Source organism: Lottia gigantea (genome assembly GCF_000327385.1).
Source record: "Lottia gigantea unplaced genomic scaffold LOTGIsca_12, whole genome shotgun sequence".
NCBI lineage: Eukaryota > Metazoa > Mollusca > Gastropoda > Lottiidae > Lottia > Lottia gigantea.
The window spans coordinates 4,150,759-4,177,324 of NW_008707225.1; the positions used below are offsets into that span (position 1 = coordinate 4,150,759).

General features: G+C 32.3%; 1 protein-coding gene across 1 annotated transcript; it reads right to left on the minus strand.

Annotated features, from left to right (window-relative positions):
- Positions 1–84: 84 nt before the first annotated feature.
- LOTGIDRAFT_157060 (hypothetical protein) lies at positions 85–26,566 on the minus strand (the record flags this gene model as incomplete). Its single annotated transcript, XM_009048317.1, has 48 exons — positions 85–335; positions 682–834; positions 958–1,140; positions 1,596–1,712; positions 1,913–2,149; positions 2,298–2,442; positions 2,652–2,848; positions 3,146–3,690; positions 3,994–4,215; positions 4,446–4,530; positions 4,715–4,962; positions 5,215–5,488; positions 5,642–5,839; positions 6,035–6,217; positions 6,397–7,262; positions 7,628–7,755; positions 7,939–8,382; positions 8,607–8,753; positions 8,997–9,165; positions 9,459–9,687; positions 10,087–10,218; positions 10,643–10,823; positions 11,170–11,403; positions 11,636–11,862; positions 12,050–12,151; positions 12,346–12,491; positions 12,746–13,530; positions 13,731–13,945; positions 14,215–14,365; positions 15,547–15,630; positions 15,804–16,416; positions 16,677–16,931; positions 17,187–17,307; positions 17,463–17,467; positions 17,659–18,062; positions 18,297–18,729; positions 18,902–19,121; positions 19,301–19,513; positions 19,659–20,825; positions 20,982–21,079; positions 21,304–21,422; positions 21,668–21,763; positions 22,142–22,268; positions 23,570–23,698; positions 23,880–24,130; positions 24,429–24,563; positions 24,899–25,080; positions 26,386–26,566. Coding segments are annotated over 48 exons (12,027 nt in total), but the record flags the coding sequence as incomplete, so codon positions are not given.

Here is a 26,566-nt window from a genome sequence, read left to right on the forward strand (position 1 = left end):
GCTAAAATTGATAAAATTGATGACAAAGAATAAAAGAATATAGACATTGGTAGATACTTTAGGCAAACTACTACTACTCCTTACATCATAAAGTTCATCTGAAGATTCTACTGTCACCCAATCTAGTCCAATATCATTTCCATTAGTATTATCAGTCACAGTTTCAGTGGCTGAGGCTTGACGCGTTATTTCTGGATACAACAAGGGCAAGTGTTCAGCTAATAGTGCCAATCCACCAACACTGGCAAAGACTTGTAATGCTGTAGGTATAGGCGAGGTTGATAATAAAACTTCATCAGGTATAGTATTATCATCGTCTTCCATAGGACTAGAACCTGAGAAAATATACATCAACATAATAATCTGTTTCAATTGAACCATAGATATAATTAACTCTCTAAAGACTACTACACATATTATAGATGTATTATGGTTTACAAGACATTTAATTTCATTGAATTTTTGAAAATGTAAATTTATAAGCATTTTTTAAAAGCAGATTGGGTTGAGTCTTTGTTATGGTAGTTGAACGTAGAAACTGCCTACTTTTAATCTGCTTAAAGCATGTTATAAAAATAGAAGTTTCCTCTTCATGTCTTGTTGTTGATTGAACATGCAAATCAACCATATAAGTATAATAAAATAATGATATATCTTATTGACATAATCTAATAAACTTACTGGTTTCCATTGAAACATTGCTAGCTTGTCTGGATTTATTCTTACTACTTTGTAATTTGACAGTAAATTCTATAGAATTATTATTTGTACATCCTCTCTGTTGCAATAAACATAATAGTTGAGTCAGAGTTAGTTCTCCTGGTAATGATTTATCTACAAATAAATATAGAAATTTCAAATTCTGTATTTAGGTCAACTGCTGAATAACAATTTCTCAGTTTTCACATATTGATTTGCCAATTGTTTTTATTATAAGAAAAGAAAAATTTGACATACTGTTAAATAAATGGTGTTGTAAAGTAAAAGTAGGCAATTTTATTTGTGGTGAACTATCAGGTTCAGCATTACGTCTACGTCTAGTTGGGGGACGTGGTGGCAGGGAAGAAGTTGAAGCTTTACTAGTAGTCGCTGTTGAACTTGATGCTGGACTCTTTTCTCTCTTTTGTTTTGCTAATAGACCTGGAAAATAAAACCATAAAAATAAAATTTTACAACCTACTTTTCTACCGCAGATATGGCTGATGTTGTTGTTTTCTGAACAATAAAAATGGATCAGTGGTACAGTATAGCCAAAGAGCTTTGTACTATAAAGTGCACAGTCTATAAAACACGGGACTTGGTTTATTGTCCCGCTTTTTCCAGGTCAGCCCATGGGGGAAAACCAGGTTAAAAAATCCGAAATAATATCTTGACCTATGCAGGTATTAAATCCTGAACCTTCAGGTTAGCGAGCAAGTGTCTTACTCATTGAATCACCACAGTTCCCATTTTCAATATCCAAGAAATTATTATTTAAATCATAAACAATGTAATCAATAAATAAGGATATTATCATTTGTTATTTTTTACCATAAAAGCTAATTTTTAGTTTCAATATCAGTTTATTGTTCTATGTCTGACAGGAAATAGTTTACCTGCAGCATTAGAAAGATATTCTACCACTTCTAACCCTGTTTCACCAATATCTTTCTTCTGTTCACTCTTCTTATCATCTCTACCATCTATTAAATGAGCAGCTAATGACTGAGTATCTACAGAATAACAAAACCCAGACATATGATACAAATCATTGAAGTGGTCAGTGTGACAAAGTTCATTAAAAACTTAAAATAGTGTTTGGAACATTGATATGTTCATATAGATAAGAGATCATTACATGCTGTTCACACGTACAAATTTATGGTGTTAGGCTAATCTGGTGATATTTTCAGAAGACAAACTGTGTACAAACCTGGAATAACTGTCAGTAATTCAGAACAGGGTGTATTAACATTAACTTGAGATACACGATAACCTTGTCCTGCTCCATAACGAGGATGATGTACTAAATAATTAGTACCCGGAGTTTTAATCAGTGACTGTGTACGAGGTGAATTTAGTACTACTAATATCTTCTCATCTTGTAATAAAACTTGTAGTAAAACACGTCTAGTAAATCCTGACAGTGGTACCGAACCTAAAATACTTCCTGAAAAGAAAATTTCATAATAAGAACTTGAAGTAGCTATTTGAAACTTGTATCAGACATGAATGATAAATACAATCAAATCAACAAAGCTGCTTTCTGCTACCAGACTGAGACTAAGTGGTTGAAAATGATAAGCTATAGTCCATACCTCCTCTAGTTGTACCCTGATTCTGTATAACTTCACATAAAACTTTAGAGAATAACAGTTGATTGGTAGGATGACAAGATATCATTTCATTAAAACAATGTATAGTAGCTGTTTCTAATACAGATCTTTCTTCATTTGACATCAGCTGAAATAATGAAATACAGATATCGAAATTTATAACTAAAAAGATTTGAACAAGATAAGGACAACTGGATATTTCAGGAATCATTCAATTTTATCAGTCATTGATACTTGAAAATTATTTTTAAGAAATACTCTCTCGTTCTATGTAATAATATAGTAAAGAAAGGTAACTCTATTTCAAGGTAATCAAACTGAGTATGTAGAACTTACCTTGCCAGTTTTATTATTAGAATGAGCAGATAAGGAACTGGACTGTGAAGAATAGTTACATAAAGCTGACAGTAATACAGGCCAGAATATATTGCCTTCTGGACTACCTAACCAATCCTTCATTAAATTTTCTGAACTAACAGTAGCAAAGAACTTAACAACTGATGTGACTAATTCTACACTCATTGTACAACCATCTGGAATATATTATAGTTCTCTATTATAATTGATCTTAAATGATTAATAAATTTTGAGGTACTGAATAATCAAAAGCAAAAGAACTAGTTTAAAAACCATTTAAAAACTTTTACGATTTGGTAAAATTTAAATATATTCTAATGCATAAAAGAATTTTGGTCTGCAGTAGAATTTATTGCTATGTACTGTTGAAGACTTAAATAAGATTGTATTTTTTACTCTGCTCTGTATTAAATCTTAAATAGCCCTACAAGAATAGGCATGGTTATTTTAGATAAAAATACAAAAAAGCTTACCTGGGCTACTTGCATTACATGCATTACCATTAGAATTATTCATACCATTGGTACTCTGTTGACTTTGTTTCTCAATGTTGCTCCTAATCTCCTGATAAGCAAATTCATATAACCCTTGAGCCAGAGCAGCAGGAAAACTAGAGTCTAATAATAACTTGATAGAGCTTGGTGATTTACACACAATACCCAAAGTGGCTAGTCTACTCTCATCCAATATAGATGGATTGAACTCCTGAATGTTAATAGAGCCAGTATCAGAGAATGTTGGTTGACGAGTGGCCTCTTTAGAATCATCGGATAATGGATGCTGTGTAGCTTCTTTAGAGTCATCTGTCATTGACTGCTGGTTGGTCTGGAAGCTGTCTTTATGATCATCAGTTATAGAAGCTGACATACTAGTTACAGCATTGACTAATATACCCATCCATTGTAAGATATGACAGAAATATTGTGATTCTATATAGCATATAGAACATAATACATAGTCTATAGATTGTTTTAACAGTGAGCCTGGTGTCTGTATCATTGACCATTTATATAAAGAACTGTAAATATAAAATATAATAAATCTCATATAACCCACTATACCTACAAAAGACCAGAAATAGGGATCAAAGAGATATAGTAACTTCTGAAGGTTAATTTATTTGTAGATGTTTTGTTATAAACAATCATTTCATGCGATTTGTTTGTATTTGTAGAAAACATAAAGCAATTAAAATTTAAGGGCGGAAATCATTTTTTTTTAAATATATCTTACAAAAAAAGACGATTCTATTTAACTAATTTTCAGGCTGCAAAAAGTTATTCTGATACAAGACACTATTATTGCTACGATTGGGGCTTACCTGACAAAGTCCTGTGTTATCAACTGTTTTAAGTTATATTGTACTGGTAATTGTTGACACTGCCACAAAATAGCAGCTATACAATGTATATGTGATGGTGCTGGTATTGCAGTTGATCTATTAGAATTATAGTTCTCATGAGATAATCCATTATTAGATAGGTTCACCTTATCTAAATTTCTATTAGCACAATCACCTAGCCATTTTAATAATGATTCAACCCTGAAAATAATACTAAGGCATTAATCATCCTTCTATGACTTTCCCAACAATGTCATTCTACACAAATAACCATTACTTGATTAGCAATAGGCAACTTTGATTGGATATTTACTCATGCAAACACAATTTTGTTGGTTGAGGATTTGGAAAGATTGAAGATTTGAAGATTCTTAGATCATGAGAAATATCCATGATAACTTCTGTAAAAGGAAGGAAAATTCATGTCATACCTGTGGGGACTACCATCATCTTGTAAAGTACCCAGCTGATAAATGATCTCTACTGTAGACTCATTAGCAAAACCAGTTACTTTTCCTGAAAGGGGAAAGCATGAAAAATCAGAATTATTATATATAACTTACTGAACACGGCAGAAGAAGCCAAATTGGAATGTCTGTCCATGTACTAATTTAATAACAAAACCTTGGGACTAGAATTTTTTCATTGTCTGGATATTGGTCTCTTGGAGGTTTTTATCAACAACCTGTTAAAAACTCACCTCTAATTTGTTGTTGTAATGGTTCTTGTAGTAAGTAGTGTATTAACTCTAATCCTAACTCTGTTGATAACAGTCCTATCTTTAATAAAACTGATTCTATTTTATTGTTATAAAGATTAGCTGCTGGTGACACTAGTAATGATACACAAGTTTGTAGTAAATATGGTGTTTGTGAAGCAGCAGTACAAACTCCTACTTCTTGTCCTGTCACATTCAAACAGTGATGTAATAGTCGAACCCATAGAACACTGAAATAAATTGAAAACATTTTAATGAATTTCCATATTTAGCTTTCAAATACTTACCTTCAAAAAAAAATTGAAACTCATTTTTTTGCTGACTTTTGTTGCAATTGGGCATTTAACTTGAAGATAAAGGAATGCATATTTGTAAGGGCAAAAATGATATTCCAATGGCTCCCCAAATTTTTTGCAAATCTTTACTTTGCACACACAGTTACTGGCAAATAGATATAATTTTCAATGACAAAGAAGACATACCTTGATTTAGTTGAAGAATCTTCAGTATTAGCATTACTATTGGTTGAAACTACAGAATTACCAAAAGCACTGTGACCCATAAGAGCAACTTGTGCAAGACCAATAGTCATGGAATCTCTGGCTTTATGGAGTCGTATTGTTACAGTTGACATAACTTCTGGTTTGACTAGTTGTAGTTTGATATATGCTAGGCTGGATGTCATCATTGGAGGACACATTGGAGTCACCATAGTTCCATCATGAGAGATCTCTAGTGATATATGTGATGGGCAAGCTGAAAAGAAAAGGATTCATGGAATTACAATTTGTCTCAGGTGTTCACAAAATCAATTACAAATCTACAAGCATATTTTAACCTAAATTCATATGCTGAAAATTTAGCATATTATTAACCAAAATTAGGAAACATTAAGAAATGATTACTTACTAGACAGTGAAGCATGAGGTTGTATCTGAACTTCCTTCAACAAAATAGCAAATGGAAGTTGAATAGTAAGATCAACCCATGCCTCATCAGGATAGAAATGGTAAGACCAGGCAGGAGATCTAGCTCGTCTGTGTGGTGGTGCAGCTTGAATCAGTACATCAGAAGGACTTGCTGTAGGACTGCTTGAAGAGATTTGACCTACAAGTATATAATATAAATTACATTATTTGATCTTGTAGCAAGATATTTTTAAATAATTGGAGTGAGAATATGAATTTCCACTACAAAATTTCCATAATTAAGATCCTGATAACTTCTACTAATACTTTAATAGAACCAATGTATGTCATTTTTAATTTTATTGTCTAATTTGAATAATGTTCGAAAACCTACCTAAAGGTGCAAAGTTTTGCATACCATCAACTGTATTATCTGAATCACTAACATCTACCTTTTTACTACTACCAGGACTGGTATTATTTATATGTTGCATAATAGTTGATATAATAGAGGGATGTGTACTAATCAGTTGTTGATTACAATGTACTAGTTGATTACATACCAGTTGTATACCACCTAGAATAATCAATATTTGTTGCCTTCTCAAATTCCTTAAAAACTTTTGATAAAAGAAAGTAAAGTACCAATGTATGTTTTATTACTGTATTTTCAGCATTGTAAAATATCAAAACAATAGTGTGGTTCAAAGTTAAACATCAAAAGAAACTTAGTCAAATATAACAAAGTCAACTTACCCATTTCGAGGAACAGTTTAACTGCTCGTGAGGAATTGAGAACTTTTAGAATAAACCATAATAATGGTTCAGACAGTCTACATAATGATGTCCAATGATTTTCAGTTCCTCTAGATACATATTTTAATATTGCCTGTAACATGAGTTTAGGATCTGAACTACGTTGATTAAGAGTAATCATAGTTTGATAAACACTGTCTCCTACAGACACTGGGTTATTTCCCATCATATTCTCCTGTAGAACACCTAATATCACTGCCATAGAACTACTGTTACAGTAACTCAATGCTTGGATCAAATTCTGCATAATATAATCATGTCCTAATATAATATCAGCTAGACAGTTAGTGACACTGATTTCATTACTTTCACTTTCTTCTCCTTGTTGACTCTTTTGATCATCAGACATAGCAGTTAGTGGTGTTGAAGAAGCTAGAGCCTGTGTTAGTTTATCTGTATCTGACATAGCATCAGATAATATAGGAGTCAATGGTTCACTGATGTCTAAACGTTGTGTCTGAGCTCTAGAATTGGGTAATTGTACTTGAATTAATATATTGATCAGCTTCATCAGGTTACACATCAATAAATCTCTTGAAGATTCACCCAATACTGATCTTGATCCTCCCCGTAACAAAGTAGCAAACAATCCACCAAAACATGATCTAGCATTGATATTGGATTCTAATGAGCTACGACAAGCCACTTGATCTTGACAAACAATATGTTGATGAACTAAACTAGTAATGGACTGTATTACACTTAAAGCATTACTAATATCAACTTGACTATATGAAAGATCTAGAGCAAACTCTGTTAGTTTACATTGAGCATCCAACGGACCCATACAGCTATAGAAAGCTCCTCTGAAACAAAAACAATGTTAAATTTAATAACCTATGTAACAATAATTCAAGTTTCAATGTTTAATGGCATTCCTGTTTAACATTTGTTTTCTGATCATAAAACAATTGAGTGCTTTCTTAGTGGTTACAGGGCAATAGATACTCTTTCCTGGCTTTGTCATTCTTAACAGCGTTAAATTCCCTATTACCAGTACACATATTTCTTTTTTTATTGTTTTTATTTTGTCCCCTTTTGAACTCTGAATCGTGGAAATTGGTTGATGTTCATATAGTAACTTGAGTAACTTCAAAATCAAGTCCTTTACATCGAAAGTAAATACATAATAATATGTTACCTCACAGTCTATTGAACACTTGTATCTTACCTATCAACAGTTAATACATAGATTAATTTCAGAATCAATTCTTTTAACTTCAAAGCATTTCCTCTACATGATTTGATTAACAATCTTCTTAAGAATTCATTAAATGACTTGACAGCTGATGGTCCAACCTATAAATAATGATTCATTATGAAAAAGGTCAGCAATGTATCAATTTAACAGAAGCCTGTTAGTTAATAAGTACAATAAGCCACATATTGTCAGCTTATGTAAGCTTGTAATTGTTATAATTTGCTTAAATTGTCAAGCATGTTATTACAAGTAACTCCTTATACCATTAATAACACTCTTACCTGAGTAAATTGAGCTCCTGCAGCAGTAGGACCACTAGAAGATGTTCCTGATAAAAACTTAGTTAACAGTTGATTGAGGTTATTATTAGCTAATATTACAGTCACCATAGAATTATCTGATACGGACATATTGGAATCAGTTTCTGTTGTTGGTATTTTTTGATTAGCAATCAAACATAGTGTTTGAAACACTAGAACCCAGGTACGAACTGGAGGATTAGGTGCCATAACTACAGCTTCTATTAGATTACTAACAGATACTGCATTTAAAGCAATAGTTGGTACACATGTTGAATTAAATACAGTCTGACTTCCTTCTTCGTGGTTTTCTTCATTCAATATCAACCACAAATGAAGTACAGTTTCTAAATTCACATGAAATGATAACAGTTGTCCAAATAATCTGTTAAAACATTCACTTAGCATCTCACTAGATAATATCGTCTGAAAAGAGGAAATATAAGGAAATAAATTTCTGACAATTGCAATACAAAAGATAAAGAAAAGACTAAAGTTTTGACTTCTTGACAGGCATAAAATATCTTAATATATCGAGTGACACTGAGTGAAGTGTATATAAGGTGACAAGAGTGAGACATATCAGTTCTTCTGTGAAGGAACAATGCTTTGGTTGTTGGGGAGGAGGAACTGAAAAGTTGACAACCTACCGTTAACTGACTATTAGAATGATGAATCTGTGATAAATCATCATCAGTAGAATGAGCTTGATTATAACTTTGATTAGAATAATTAGATGCTGGTATAGGTGTACTAAAAGCACTCTGTATATTATCTTGTTGTACTGATGTCATAACCTATAAAATCACAAAATACTTATAAATACAGATAGAAGTCTATACTGCTTGAATGAAAGGTCTTTCAAACTTAAATGCCATCTAAAAGCTTGAAAAAAATATATTAATTAAACAATTGTAAACAAGGCATTCATATTTGATAAGACGCAGGATATTGATGAACTGTCCAAAGAACTTTTCATTTGCAAAACTCAAATGCAACACAAATCTTTTATTATTATTAAGGCAATGATATAATTTTACCTTTAATCTCAGTTCTGACTGAGTACGTAAACCAAGTTCTAGTCTAGCATCTAAAGCTGTAGATAAACCCTGGAATCCACCATTTGATTTCTGTATATTCAATAAATCTTGAGATGATTTAGACGTACCTCCACCTTTTATCTTATGTTTCTTTGATGGTAAGAAATTACTGGAATAAATATTGCATATATCAATAAATAAATTTGAAAAGGAACAATGCTGGCATGGGTCAACTAAACTTCATGGTGGACAATTTACGTATAAATTATTGAAATATTGCCGAAACAAAAACAGACAAATTCACATTAATTTAACTCAGAATTCTGAACTTATGGTGACTTGTGGAAATAGCAAAGACTCTTCTTCGTGCCAATGATAGATTATATAACTTGCGTAAGAAGCTTGAAGATATGTAAGAGACATGTTAAAAGTAAGTTTTGAGGGACATTAAAGTATACTTACGTAGTTTGATAACCAAGAGGATCAGGTAGACCATTACTTAATGCAGATTCAGTACCAACTGGTACAAACACATTACTAGTATAATACTGTACTTTCTCATTGTCCTCATAGATCTCACCATCATCTAATAGTAGATCTAATATAGCTGAATCTTTCTCATAGTTAATACTACTGGTACCATTAACTTCTTTATTATTATCTGTATTTTCTCCTTCACCAGATATCTCCACTAGTAATAAATACAATATTCTTTATTTTGATACTTTTTAAAACTATCTGTACCATAGTTGAATCTTGTTCAGTAATGTTTTTCCTTGTGGTCATACTTAAATATTGTATCAAAAACTTAAAAGTTAAACAGACATGTGGAGCAGCCAATTCCTTTCTTAGTAATAACATGGAATAATTTCATAGTAATGAAGAAAGAGAGAAACTTCTGTTCACAATTAAGGATTCTTTCTGGTCAAAACCTGTGAGTATTGATCTTTCCTAGATTATACATACCCATTTACAGCTGAAATTATGAGTGAAGATGACTTATTCAAGGTTATTGGACTATTATATGTAATTATGGCAAACAAAGGTTTGAATTCTAGTAATTTTGAATTTACAGTAATTGTTGACTTACTAGATGATTCACCATTACTATCATCAAATGTTGGTAAACTAACAGATTGAGGTAAGGTATCATCTGTTTCTGTTATAGAGATTTCATTACTTTCACTATTACCTTGTATCATAGATGGATATAATCTTTCTCCTGTAAAATATAGAATTGGTCAATTTATCAAACAATTAAATTAATGAAACTAAATGAATACAATTGAATGTAGATGACTTGATACAGTATGCAATAAGGTATAAAATGCACAGCTGCACTAAATGTGCCTTTATGAAGAGCATTGCTTTCTATGTCTTCCAAGGCTGAATACAATCTGACAGGCAACAAAAATGCCTTAGTTTTCGAATGAGCTCATCCAATCAGTTTCAAAGTTGAGAGGTGTCAAATATTGATACCATCTTAGGACTCCTTTGAGGATTTGAGTCATGTATGAGGGGTCAGAAAATTTCTGTCTAAAAACACCACTTAATAAGGTCAATTGTAGCAAGCTTTATTTTGATCAAATAAAACGGTGGAAGATTACGTGGATTAATACGGTTTCAATATGATGAAAATCACTTACCCTCTAATATATCTTGTAGTAAACACATTATAGCATGACTAGCCCAGGGTCCACCCCATGTTAAATTACCAGGACATTCTTTATTAGCAGCTAATAAGATTAATCTCTCTAGTTGATCTTGATTCATTACTTCTGGTATAGTTATAGCTGGTCTAGTGACATTACAAATTCGGGCCAGAACCTACAATATAATTATGAGAGGTTTATATTTAAACTTTTGTGCAGCTATTCCAAGATAATCCTTTCATTCTTCACTGAACACAGAGAGACAGTATTTCTTTGACACTAATTTTATAACATTTTTGTATGGCTCAACATGAAAACTGTTAAGTAAGAAAGAAATTTGTTTACAAGAAACGAGGATCCTTTCTATCAAGTAGTCCTTGGGCCAAATCTCTTTGCATTGACCTCCTTTGATTTAGATTCTATGGTATTAGCTATTAGCGTAGGCAAATTCAATGTATTGTATTTCTTAACAAGATGTTAAATCAAAGACCATTGACTATTTGAGAGGGAAAAGATTGTACCTTTGAAGCTATTACAAAGAGATCAGAATGACAAGTAGAGTCAAGTCCTAATAACAACGCCATTAATCCTTGTACTGCTGCTAAACATTTATCTCGTGGTAAAACTAAACCTTCATTATCATCTTCTTTACCACTATTCCATGTATTACCACGATCACTACCACTTGAGTCTTTCGGCATCTTTCTTATTCTCTCAATATCAGTACGTCTTAAATGTATCAAATCTTTCAAATGCTGAAATAAAATAATATTGATGGACTATAAGTAAGTAAAAGTGAAATGTAACAAGATATTTGAATTAATATTGAATAATTTAGGTAAATAAATTCCCCAATTGGACACAATGATCATTCATTTAAGTTGTCAAGATTATCAAATTTGAATAAATCTCAAGAGTAAAGTGAGGTATTTTTAACTTTTAACAGGATTGTTGCCTTTGAAAAGAGACAAGTGCTCTTATTCTTACCTTTGAGGAGATCTCATTTTTAAATGTTTCAAAGCTTTCTAAGAATTCATGTTGATTACTCTCTACTTTCTTTTTTATTTGTTGAATTTCTTGTAGTTTTTGTTTATGATGTAACAATAGTTTTTGGTTATTACGTCGATGTATTCTACTAGATTTCATTTTTCCTTTAGGTTGAGCTGAAGACCAATGTCCATGTATGAAAGCCCATCTGTTTGTTACTCCATTACCTTCAAAATATCATATATAATGCATAAAACCTAATAGTATACTTTCTATAGATGATAGCCTTTCTTATGAAGTTTTCATATCCTTAATGGCAGTCAGAGTTCACTTAGCATCAGAACATATGTTAATATTTTATAAGTAAGGTTAGTCCAGAAATGAAACTGAAAGTAAAGAAACAAGATTACTTACCATTGTCTTTCTTCTGTTTATCTGAATCATCACCTAAACAACTGTCAAAATTACGACACAGAAACAACAGTATCCAGCTTACTAATGATATATCAATAGACCCTGAAAACAATAAGTATAACATTGGTCAAAACTGGCAAATATAAGCTTAGAAATGTATAGATAAAAAATCTAAAAAGTAGAAGATTTTACTTCAATTAGAAATCAACAAAATCTACATTAGAATTTTGAAAATTATGGTCTATACTTGCATGAAAAGAAATTGAAATAAAGTTAAAGTTACTGTATAAACCTACCAGTGGTGTTATAAGTAGTATCGGTATTATATTGTAATAATGGTGATAACACTCTAGATAACATTACTAACAAACTATCCATTATATATACCGATGATGGTCCAGTTAAAGCCCTCTGACCTAATGCACTCAACAACACAAATACCCTACAATATCAATTATACACATTTAATTATTAATATAGACTTCATAAGCTGATAGCAATTCACGCCAAATGCTCATATGAGATTTGCTAAGCAAAAGGTGGTCATCATTTGAACATGCTTACTCAGATACTTCAGTAGCACATGAAACCATGTGTGTGGGATATAACTACTTCTAAATACCACAAAATAAATAGCACTTTTCGTAAAGAGCTTGAAATCTAATAAAAAAAAAATTTTTTACAATAGAAGCTTACCGATCTTGAGGAAAGACAGATATATTATTAGAACTGAACAGTTCCTGCAACATATTACCAAGAAAACTTCCCCACCACCAATTACTTCCACATATTCTAACAAGTAACAATCCAGCTGTAACCTGCATTCTCCGTGTTCCTAACAAGCATACGTTCTTAAACAATGTTTCAGCAGTAGAGGGTGTTAGAGCAGAATATAATGTAGAGGGAGGTTGAGGTATGGTTGGTGACAGTGAAGTTACACTCAACAGAGTACCCAACAAACTTTCCAATATAAATCGTAATTTATCCGTGGATGATTCACGTAGATAACCAGTAACATTCTGTGTATCATCTAGCTGTCTTGATTTAATGCCAACAGCACGTTGTAATCTGGCTATAGCTCTAACAGCTATATTGTATTGTAATTGTAACTGTATACAGTCATTGTAAGATTGTAATATACCACTGTCATCATCTTTAGTTTGTTTATGTAAATAATATTGTATATGAGAGCTAGCTGACTGACTGTCATGTACAGAAGTCAGTAAGGACTCCAATCGGGTACGAGCAAGACTATAACGACATTGTAAATCTTCCTGTAAAGCTATAAACATGCTCAGATGAGAGAGAAGTTGTGATTGACTCTGTGCTTCGAGTTGACTGGTAGAAGATGTAACTGTTGAAGATTGGTTATCCAGATTGGCTTTCCATTCCCATGGTAAAATGTAACTATGACCAAAAAATGATCCTATAGGTATTCTGGATCTTGTTGTACCAGCTCCATAACGACCAACAGTTGTGATCTGAAATATGAATCCAAGTTAAATCTAGAATGATTTCAAAAGCACCTTATTGAGGCAAAATGAATTTTTCTGAGCATAGACCTGAAACATAGTTGTCTTTGGGCCATCCTTCCATGGTAATGGGGTTTTTTCTGTAAGTATCAGTGATCTCAATTTCTATTTAATAAATTCCCCAAAAACAAAACTGAAAGAAGAACTACCTTTAAATATCTACAGACAGGAGCAGGCATGATGTTATTCATTATCAATGTTCTAAAACCAATATCTGATGCTACCACTAATCTTTGTCCATCAATCTCTTCCCCTTGTATCCATACATCAATAGATAATGATGCTAAATCTTCACATGATGGTATGACCACATCACTTAATACAACAGGTTTACCAAAATCTAATGTTACAAATCTTCTAGCACCTGTCAAATATTATTCATAATCATTGTTTGCTTATAATGTAGAGGACATTGACATCATTACAAATTCTATACATTAAAGGAAACCACTAGACTTCAGTTGATTTAAAAACAAACTGTACTGAACTATACAGAATTAACAGAGATACCATTATAACCAATATTATCAGGAACTCTCAAACACACAACAGCCAGTTAGTCTGTTTATGTAGAGTGTTCACATTCACATTTCAAATAATAAATGTCTAGACATAAATATCTGTGACAATTACCTGAATGCATTCGTTCTATAACTAAAACTTGAGGTGTAGGTAGTTGTAGAATGGCTGGTGATTGAGGTATAACATATTGTTTATCAGAAGATACCGTCGACTGGTTACTAGTAGATTTACTCTCTTTAGTACCTACTTTTACATCACTGGTCTATAAAAGACAAAATAAAATATCATACACATAGTTTTTTCTTATCAAAGGCTCAAAAAATGTTCACCCGGATATATTGCCCTTTTACAACCTTTACTAAGATTCATAAAAGATAGCTTGAGATGCAAGGTAACATACGCCCACTGGCAGCTGTCAGAAATGATAAAACAGTCTTTAGTGACTAAAGTACGAATTTTCTCATATTGAAGAAATTATTTATGCTGAATAATTCCACAAATTTTTTCAAAATCAGTATCAATAACCCAAATACATCAAACAATTATATCACACAGCTCTAATCAAGGGCAAAAAACAACTTTTGACGCGTGTTTACAAAGTCAAGGGCAATAACTCAAAAAATGTTCATCAAAAATATCTCTTGTTAGAACTTGTCCGAGATCTTATCAATTTCAATGATCACACCAAGTTTCATCAAAATCTGTTGAAAACTGTAGCTTCTATTGTGCTCACAAACAAATTTTGACGCGTTTTTTCGTAAATTAATGGCAATAACTCAAAAATATTTCAGCGAAAATGCGTCAAGTTAGAACTTGTCCGAGATCTTATCAATTTCAATGATCACACCAAGTTTCATCAGAATCAGTTGAAAACTGTAGCTTCTATTGTGCTCACGAACAAATTTTGACACGTTTTAGCAAAGTCAAGGGCAATAACTCAAAAACCGTTCATTGAAAATGCGTCAAATTAGAACCTGTCCAAGATCTTATCAATTCCAATGATCAAACCAAATTTCATCAGAATCGGATGAAAACTGTAGCTTCAATCCTGCTCACAAACAATTTTTAACAAATTTTAAGGCGTTCTAAGTCAAGGGCAATATCTCAATAATCGTTCATCGAAAATATGTCAAATTCGAACTTGACTGAGATCTTATCAATCTAAAGCATCACACCAAGTTTTATCAAAATTAGATAAAAACTGAAGTCTCTATAGTGCTCACAAGAAATGTTGACGGATGGACGGACGGCCGGACGGACCGACGGACACTGGCGAGGACAATATACAACCACATATTCATGTGGGCGTATAAAAATGTAGCCTCTATTTGCCAATTTGACAAGTTTTCATGTTATCTCATCAATAATTCCTCATGGAACTTAACTCCATATATCTATGCAACCCCTACAGTGTAATGAAAGATATACAAATTTTAAACTTACCTTTTTATTATAGGTTACCTTAAAGGTTGGACTCCATTGTTTCAGTTGTTCTGTTTGGTATTTGAGGGCTGACAAGCTTTCTGGCTGTAAATAAAATCCAACATATAAGAGCAGATCTTAAATATTCATTTTCCTGGTTTAGGGAACCAAATTCTGAGGATTTGTAATACATCATTAAAGAGGGAACATTGTGTATGTCTCTTTTTCAAAATATTTTTATATGCTATGTGAAGACATGAATGTAAGTACTTACTTACCAATGCTGGGAAATCTGCCATATTATCTATATATTCTAATGCATGACTAGCAGTAATATTGGAACCAGATGCACTTGAGGTTGCACCAGAAAAATATTTAAATTTCTCATTTAACATCTGACTGGTTTCTTGTAAAGGAAATTTGGCAAGAGCTGATTCCATCAAAGGAAATTGTGGACTCACTGGACCAATCACAACTGGAGGTGGATTTTCTCCAAAATTTATAGTTCCAGAAATTCCAACTGGGACAGTAGTGGATACTGCTGCAGTACCGCCTTTAGCATCCAACCGTTCAATTCTGGTACCATCACTTGTTGAATGACAGGTGAAATGTAATGGTTCCACCTCTAACAATCCCAGCATGCAATTATTTCCCTGGTTACCATAGTAGTCATGTAAATGTTTATTATTAGTTTTATCTGTTGGTAAACTCAATATTTCATAGATGTCAGGTTCTTCAAGGACATTACTGGTCTGTACTGTATTGGTGGAATTGGAAGCTGAACCTTTAACAACATTAGCATACGTAGAAGCTTGGGTACCTTGTCTTAAATTAGCTGGTAGTTCTATATCAAACAGATCCGGATCAAAAGGATGACCATAAAAACCATACCTGAAAAAAAATAATAATTGAAATTATTTTTAGTGCTGAACAAATCTATTGTGAACAGTGAGATGGAACTTTTAACCTTTTTCTTATTGCATCATCATTATTCCAGTGAACCCGGCTGCAAATGTTACAGAATATCTGGGATAATCAATGACCAGCTCATAGACAAGATCCTCTGTAGTACCTTTCTATTTTTTAATTGCTTCAAGCAGTCAAGGTAATATGTCTAAAAAAAAATTCAGAGAACAAAAAGAAAATCTGACCTAGTTTTAAGGAGGTTATGAAGTGGAGAAGATCTCTCATCATATATCTTAGCTACAGTTGTTAACAATTCCATACATTTCTCAGATACACTGGCTACATGCATAGACTTGACACGATTCAATAATATAAAATACCACTGTAGAGCACCACTAGAGTGAGTACATGGTATTAATGGTAAACAATTTAACATAGCTTGTAATATATTATAACTAAAATTAGGAGCCATATCAATATCACCAGCTGATTTAGCATACCTGTAATATAAAACATTCTAATCATTACACATCCAATTCTCAGAAAATAATTAGTAGAAGGTAAAAACTGACTGTCCTCTGTCTTCTACATATATTAGGAGTTTGATGTATTTAGTTATAAATAAATTACAATTCAAAGGAATAAACCAGCAAAGCTTTAGATTTTCAACATAATACATTTGATATGCAATATATGAAAGAAAATCCTGTGGGTACACTAAAATGTTACAGATGGAATTTCTTAACATAACTTACTCTATAGCCATTGCTAACAAAGCTGCCACTCGATGTGCTGTAGTTCTGGTAGCTTCAATTAAACATGTTTTAATAATACCATGTAGATATTTCTGTATGTTTAACACTATACAACGTTCACCTGATCTATAAATATAATGCACGTTTTAATAATACCAAGTAGATGTTTTTGTTTGTTTAACACAATACAACGTTCACCTGATCTATAAATATAATACACATGTTTTAATAATACCATGTAGATATTTCTGTATATTTAACACAATACAAGTTTACCTGATCTATAAATATAATATACATGTTTTAATAATACCATGTAGATATTTCTGTATATTTAATACAATATACAATATCTATAATTAATCAAATGGACAATAAAACATCCATTTCGCCATTCTTGACTTAGTCAAAATCATGCTACTATTCAAGAACAAAAGCTTACTAACACCTTCGCATAAAAACAGTTACCTACCTTTTAGATGGATCGTTCATCTGTATAACAATAATCCAAGATAAAATATCTAGAGCTGTATTTATCACATGTTCCTGTACTAACAATTCAGTCTCATTCATACCAGCTATCAATTTCAATAAGTTCTCATGGAAACTGTATGATTCAATCATAGAATTCCTCTGTGTTCTTTCTCGTACAATACTTGATGGCTTCATTTTCCTTACAGTCACTGATAATTCTTCTAATGCATCACATCCTTTATAATCTATCTGTTTTTTATTAGGGGCTGTAGCAGCAAGGCGTTCAGTAGCCGAGGTACCAGGCATGAAGACACCAGAATTGACATTCTCAAAGAAAGCTTTGATAGTTTTCATCTTAGTCTCAGAACTACTATTAGATTGTGCTGCTTTTCTTTTGTTGTCCTGAAATAGGTATTCATTGACATCGAGTTTGAGTTGAACTCAAAATGAAAATTTTTCATTTCAAAACATCAATCAAGACAAATAATTACCATAAGAGAGTTGCTAATTTCAAAACTGTCCACTGAAAAACCTTTTCAAACATGAAGAAAATTTGATGACAATTTTCAGCTTATTTGTGTTTTCATTTGAGAAAAATTTGGACTGAAATATGGAATATACTAGAATGGTACCAACCTTTGATTTGCCTGAATCTTTGCTATCAGAAGGTTTACTGGCAAAACCTTTAATATGTATCAACAGTGATCTGGGTTTAGAGTTTAATAGTTGGGGACTTGTTAACGAGACAATACCAGTATTTCCTGATAGATCTAAACAGTTTGATAACTTGATGGGACCACATAATATTTCAGCATTATGACTGTCCAGAAAAACTGGACTTATCACAGGATTGGAGCTCTTCTCAGAGTTACTGCTCTTGCTGCGAACATCAGGTGCAGATTTACTAGGTTCATCTTGAGCTTGTTTGTGAATATTACCAATATTTTGTCGTAATAAAGTTACTTCTATGTTTGGTAGAACAGAATGAAGAGAGAACTTGATATCGACATGACCAACACAGCAGGGTTTGGGTAAAACTATTTCAAATAGATGTTCATCCCAGGTAGAACTGCAAAAAAAAAAAAATCACATAAAATTCAAATCCAAAATAAAAAATATCCTAATGTCTCTCTTCTTGAATATATGTTTTTAATTTGCAATGTATATATTGATGTGTGTATATGTGCAGTTTTATTTGGGGTTGAACATAACTAATCAAGAGAGTTGCAGATAAAACTCACCTATCTGGTGATAGCTTCCAGGTTCTGGTGTGCTGAGTGGCCTCCCCTTGTTGTTGAAGATGTTGTGGATGACGTCTCTGCTGCTGTTCTTGTTGTATTTCTGTCCAACATGGCGGAACAGTTGCAGTATATCTAGGCATCAAATTCTCAAATAAAGTTAACTCTCTCAGAAACAACAGATTTTCAGAATTTAATGGCTTCTTTGTCAGTAATTCCAAATCTATGAAAAAAGAAAGATTTTTAGTCAGTTGGATAAGTGATTAGGTGTTCTCCTCTAAGACAGAGCACTTTAGTTGAAAAACCAACTAGCAAATATCATCTAAGCAAAAGGTAAAAACAATAATATTTAATGCAAAATTAGAATAATATGATACCCTTGTCACAGCTTAGAATACATACTTGAAGTAGGCTTGGTTGTAGCATATGATGTACCATCAACACTATCATCTACTGTCATTTTACTGGATGATAAAGTTTCCTCTTCTTTTATATCATTGTGGTTATCCAGGCTGACTGCTGGCTCTATTTCCATGGCTTCAGGACAACTTTGTTCATTTATCTGATAAAAATGTAGCTTGCCAGCATCTGTACATACACACAATCTTTCTATACCTAAAATTGTACATATAAAATTCATCACAGTGTTAGGTCCACTGACGCTGTGGCTTCAAAATAACTAAATTTCAGTTACATAACAGGCAACACACAAGTTTGTAACTGACCATGTTGTTGAAATAAAACATTCAAAAACACTTACCTGTACAATAAGTTAAGGATAGGAAGTTCTCATTCTCACTAGGCACTACTTCAGCTAATACATTCATATCAGATATATTAATTATATTGATAATCCCTGACTCAAAAATCACAGCAATTTGACCACTTAATGTCTGTTTTAAATCTTTACTTAGTTTCTTTTTATTCTCTTCTTCCTCTACCTGATCTACAATTTCCTGAGGTAGGAGGAGTAGAGATTGTATCACATATTGGGTATTTACAGATTTCCATACAGCACACGGTACAGTATCTAAGGATATAAATGTGGTATTGTAATTAATCTTATAGATTAATATACCACCATAGCTATCTTGATCACTATCTGATGTATCACTGTCCATACTACATTCACTAATAAATGTTGGAGCTATAACAACTACAAGATACTGTCTATCTAGAGTAGGTGTTATAGATTTCACTTCTAGACCTTTCTCATTAAAACCATCAGGGAATTCTACACACTGTGTAATAGTGCCAGGCTGAATTTTGGTTTTAATCACAGTATCACATATATCTGGTTTACTTGAAGATACACCAGATGAAGAAGGTTTTGGACCACTGTTGGTATTGATATCGGAATCAGTCTCACTAATGGTACCATCACTTGGAGAGCCAGGAATTTGCATATTCCCTCCTAGTAATGGTGGAGGAGGAGTAAATCCCACAATTTGAACATCTGGATCCGGCCAAGGTTCATAATCTAAAAATATGGACATATCAGAAGGCACATAATTATTAGATATTTGATAGTTCATCTTGACATCTCCATTCATCATTGGTTTACTTGGTTTATCCACAGTCTTGATATCTTTTCTGATCAACGGTTGGTCAGCTGATACTATAAATAACTTAGGTACTGAATTACTGGATACTATATCTTCATTGTCACTACAACATTCACTAATAATTGGTGCTTCACTACTCACTACCTGGTTCACTTTATTCAATAACTGGACATTCTCGTCTCTAGTGTCACTGATAGAATCATTATCCAGGTCATCATTTCGTAGTAAAACACCACAGATTAGAACTGGTGGATATTTAACAGATGATGTTGGGGGAAGGAAGTCTCTATTTTTACTCACAACACTCAATGCCGTAACTTGAACATCATTAGAGGGTCTAAATCGCTGTACAGATATATTATCTAGAGGACAAAACAGAATCAATATTTAAATAGTAGTAATTTTTGTGTGTTCAAATAAATTGTCTATTGGGCATGGATAATCTTATAATTTTGTTCATCATTCTGGCATAAATTGAAAAAGATAAATCATTATCACTAAAACCACAATAAGAATACCTCTTTCTGCAGTATGTTCTTCTTGTAATGATATTTCATGTATTTCTGTTTCTGTACCAGATGAACAACTTGTACCACCACTTTCTTCTGATGTTATGCTACAAGATAAAGCAAATTCATCTTAAAGGTCATCAAAGTCAATCCCTTTTATACAGCACGAAATAATTTAATTAATGCATTGCATTTCAAACAATGGAAAGTATTATTATTACACATACACTGTAGTTTTTATACACAAAATAATAAGAACTGATGTTCATTACCTATGATAGTATGTTCATTTACAGTTTTTTCATTTCAATATGAATGTTAAATTTCTTACCTATGTGATTCTGCAGCAGGATCAGTCGATGTAGAATGAGGAGAGACAGGTTTAATCTTGTCACTTGGTATAGATTTACAGACAATTTTCTGTGGATCCAGATTAAATTGACAATGTTTCTGGAAAAAAAAGATTTAGAAATTATCAATCTTGATTCTTCCAGCTGTCAACCATATTCAGCGATCATAAAGACAATACTAACTCCAATTTTGTCATTTTCAGCTATTCTTATCTGTCACTGATAACATGTTGATGCAATCCATGTCCACCTAACTTAATACCAAGAATTAATGCTGTTAAATGCAATGCGCAAATCTTGAAATTTTATTTCACGTGATTTTATGTTATAAATAATAAATCATACCTTTAAAACTCTAGTCATATCCCACACTACAATATTACCATCTAGAGTAGATGTAGCTAAATAATCTTCATCACATGTAGTACTGATACAGTGTATCTAAAACAAGACCCATATTTAAATCTTTCAAGGTTCAATAAAACAAAAATATAAGTCAAAAAGACTAGGGTAATAAGTCAATCACTAAAATTTATTTTAAATTCAGTTTTATTAACCAATCATATCACCTTATATATCAAAATCTGGATTTCATCTTAGTTTATTTTATGAACAGATGCTAAAAGAAAACCTTAGCAAAACCAAAATAGCCTGTTTGGGATCTTACAAAATGGTACAGACAGAGGTCTGAAGAAAAAAAATAAAATGCACCTGCAAATTACTGCCAAAGAATGACTAGATAAAGTTGATATTAGCTTTGTTGGCTAAATTCTGGTAGATATAACAAACTCAGTGGTAAGAAGAAATAAAAATACCAACCTGATCAGGTTGAGAGGTACCATGTAATAAAGCTGGTTGTGTAGCATATGTTACAGATAATGGTACATTCTGTGTATATTCACCTTTCACAAAGGGACAAGATGGGGAATGACGTTCATGCTCTGACCTGAAATTCAATCATAACAAAATTCTTCATTTGGAGCAAATGTTTAATGATAAGTATAAAGTGTGTGAGAAATACATCAATAGCAATGTAAGTGAAAAAATCTGATTAAAAATGAAGGTTCATTTGCCTTGGGGTTGATAATAACAATTACAGTATCCATGTATCATTATGACCACTTCCTTGAGTGGCATTTAGTAATTGATGATATTAACACGAACACAATTATATGGATAACAATTACTTTAATAAATAACTTGCCACGTTTCGACGATGATTCTTTCGTCTTTATCAAGCAATGATACAAAATAACAAGGCATTCAGAATATATAGTGTGAGGCAACAATAACAAGGATTAAAACAATAGGAATACATTAATCAATTATGTAAGGGTAATCACAAGGGTGTGTGATTAGAGAAACCATTAAAGGGATGTAGTAAATTACTTCTTGATTATAACGGTGGGGATGTGTCTACAAAATCACGTGCTCCTGCAATGAAGAATATGTTGGAGAAACAAGATGCCCTCTCAATCTCAGAACGCAAGTACACCTATCCCTAGCACCTACCCAAACATCCGCAGTTTCTGAACACATCAAAAACAACTGACGACACAAAATTGGCAATATCGAAGCCCTTACTAAACACCAAACCAACAAGAAAACAAGACAATTGACCGAAGCCATTCACATAAGGAGATACCAACCGCAACTCAACAGAGATACAGGTGTTTATTTATCACATGCCTATGACCCTTTAATTAAATAACCCCACCCCAAATTTTGTATTTAGATTGTCATCGGCATCTTACTAGTCAAGTTTTTTATGTTTTATTTATCATCACATTGTACGATTATAATCACCACCACCCCACCATTATAATCAATTGTAATTGTTATCCATATAATTGTGTTCGTGTTAATATTATTATGACTAAAATAATATTAAACTTGGCCAAAATGTGTCTTTGTTCATCATTGGACATACCTGGTGTCAAAACTACACAACAGAATCCTTCTATACAATAAATCCATAAAAGATAATTATTCATGAAACTAAGCAATTTTTAAAGCATGCTTAAATAATTATTTAATTTGATGGACGTATCGTCTTATATAGAGATTCTATTTTTTCGTCATACATGGCACCTGATTAGTCCAATTGATGGACTAAGTTTGAGCCTTTAAATTTTATGTCCATTGTAAGAGGTAGTATTCCTTTAAAAGAGCACCTATGGCATCTTATGCCTTCTTCAACTAAACAAATTATCTTTATTGTCAAATCTTGTCAAGCTTTATTCTTACCAAGGTTCATCAGTTGGTTCCCAACACACTAAACATACATTACATGTAAAACACATTGCTCTATCATCACCAGTAGCATTAGGTTGATGATAAAACCCAGCTTGAGCCATAGGATCTGGTAAAGCCCACCTACAATATAATTAAATGATCAATGAATAAGATTGCATTTAAATTACCCAATTTCAATTTACTCCTTCAGTTCAGTTCATTTCTAGTGAAGATCAAAAATTAACCAATTTTGCTTAAAAATTCAACTATAACCAGACTAAATCCATACATTAAGACCAAATAAACATGAAAGAAAACTTACTTGTAATTCATATGAGGCCATTTTATAAAGGTATCTCTCCTAGCAGCTTCACTATACATAGAGGCACGTTCAATACCGCCAGCCCCACCATCATGTAGATTACTAGGTAATAAGTAACCGAGACGATCTGTTATAGCTGAGGCTATTGATAAACCATGACCATGTTGTGTTGCTCTTTTCATTTCCTTTACAAAACTTCCACATACTGACTTGAGAGCACAGTGGGGCAGTTGTAGACATACTGTAGCCCACTGAAATAAAAAAAAAAAAAAAAGAAGGATTTATTGAAATATAAAATCATTTATCAAAATTATAAACTATAATATAGAAAAAGCTCTATCATTGACAACACACAATTTACCTAGAAAACAAAATGTTAACGTAGTATGTCTTAAGAAAGTGTAAAAGTTTAAATTTGTTTGTCTTATAGAAATAGAAATAATCAAATGAAATGAAATGCATTTAGGAACATCAGCACCAAACGGGCTATATAGCTCCAGAAATAATCAAGATTCAGGAAGTTTTAGTAACAAGCTTATAGTAACTTACTTTTGCTGTTTTATGACTGCCTTTAGTCAATTCTTGTGTCACTTCTATACCACGTTCAAATTCCTTCAATACCTCCTCCACATAATCTACACCTGGTAAATCTGCATTGACTAAGGCTTTAAATAATTGAGTAGCCTGTAAAAGCATGAAGTGTATTTTAGTGATCCAGAATGAACAGTCTGTAGTCAGTGATAGCCCTATGACTATGAAAATATCCTGAATCAAAATGGTCTATTTAAAAGATACTAAGACTTCCAGTTTAAATTCAACTTACTACCCTCTTTATCTTTTAGTCAATAAATAACGATATCAATTTCCCCTTTTTTCTAAAATTATCCAACTGATATCGCAAATATATTTTGTCTGAAAATGCAGTCTATTTTCTCTGATTCTTCAAGATAATATATGTACAATATTTAGAGTATTTTCCTGCAAAAACTACTTTAAAATTAAAAGAATTGAAGTCTTACCTCAACAAGGGGAAGTTCACATTTAACTATATCTTCTGTCTTATTTACAGGTACTTGTAAGGCTGTGTCTAATAACAATATACCACGTAAATCTTTCCTAATGCCTATAGCTCTTCCATCACAAAATACAGTTCTATCTTTCTCTGGTAAATAGCAACACTGTATCTCTGAACACGATTCAGCTAAAATAATATAATCATCAATTCATTTTGGGGACTCAGGCTGAATATAGGTCAGTTGTCTGATCTCTGAGACTGAGAGTAAAAACAACATGTATGTTCTGTTTATATTTCTATATCACTCTACAATTGATGTATTGAACACTATTCTAACATTGAAAACATTTTTTATAATTGTAGTTGGACTCCATGTTGGACATTTTTCTTGATGTGCCATATTCTTTTTAACATTCTTCTCAGTGATAGCGTTCACAGCTCTTTAAATCTATGTGTGTCAAAAGTTATCCGCATTTGAATGTTAAAAAGACGAGGCAACACTGCCATATTGAGAAAATACATCTTAAGAAAAGAGATATTTTCGAAGGAATTATACAATTTTTGTACATTTCTGGTACTTTTTACATAGACTATTTATTTACATATATTCGAGATTCAAATCAACCCCCCAAAATGGCACACCTGTTCCTATAATTAGTTCTCTGAGCTAAGACATTAGAATTCTTGTTTAAATTTGTAATGATAATTCTGATGATTTCATTGGGATTAACAACCATAACAACTATTAATATAATCAGCTCATTCCAGTCTGACTTATTGTACAAATCAAAGATTGATTCACATAAAGTGATAAGTAGTTAAGTAAAATATTTGGTTATTGGCATTACCAAGTCTACCTAAAAATGCAATGTACTGGTCATATTCACGACTAGAATCATTCCCAGATGTGCATAGGTTATGAATATAAGCTAACAGTCGGTCTACTCCTTCAATTAATTCGATTAATAAAACGATTCTATAATTCTGTAAGCTTAGTATTAGTGTTTTTTATACACTGGCATTCAATATAACATAATCCTAATCATATCATTTTTTTTTGCTCCATAAAATGACCAATTAATGCAAGACTATTTATATTATTCTATTCTAACGTACACATAAAAATAGGTAATGATTGATTGATTTGGTCACTATACTACTTAATTAATACTCTCATTAATCCATTAGACTACATGTACACATACAAATCAAATGCATAAATCTAAAAATAGATTTGTAAAGCTTACATTATAATTTATTTTTAGCCAGGTCATGATAAAAAACTCAAAACATAATCATGACACCTTGAAACATTAAACCATAATTGATAAATTGTCACATACAGCTCTGAAGTCAATAAGCAAATAGACTTAGCTAACATTAGTTTCATTGACAATTCTGTACAGGTTATAAATTATAACAGTAAAAAAATTAGCTGACTACATCTACTCAGCCTAATCAAAACAAAACTATTCCCATTGCACAACTCACCACACAAATCGGATTTTTGTAAAATCACGCCGGATGTAGCATCCAAAACTTTGACCAATTTATCCTTTGTGGAAAGAATAACTGAATTCAATGCTGTGTGATATGTTACATGCTGTACATTTTCTCCAACGGATAAACATCCGTCTTCAATTATTATCCACTGCTTTTCAGTGGCCGCCAT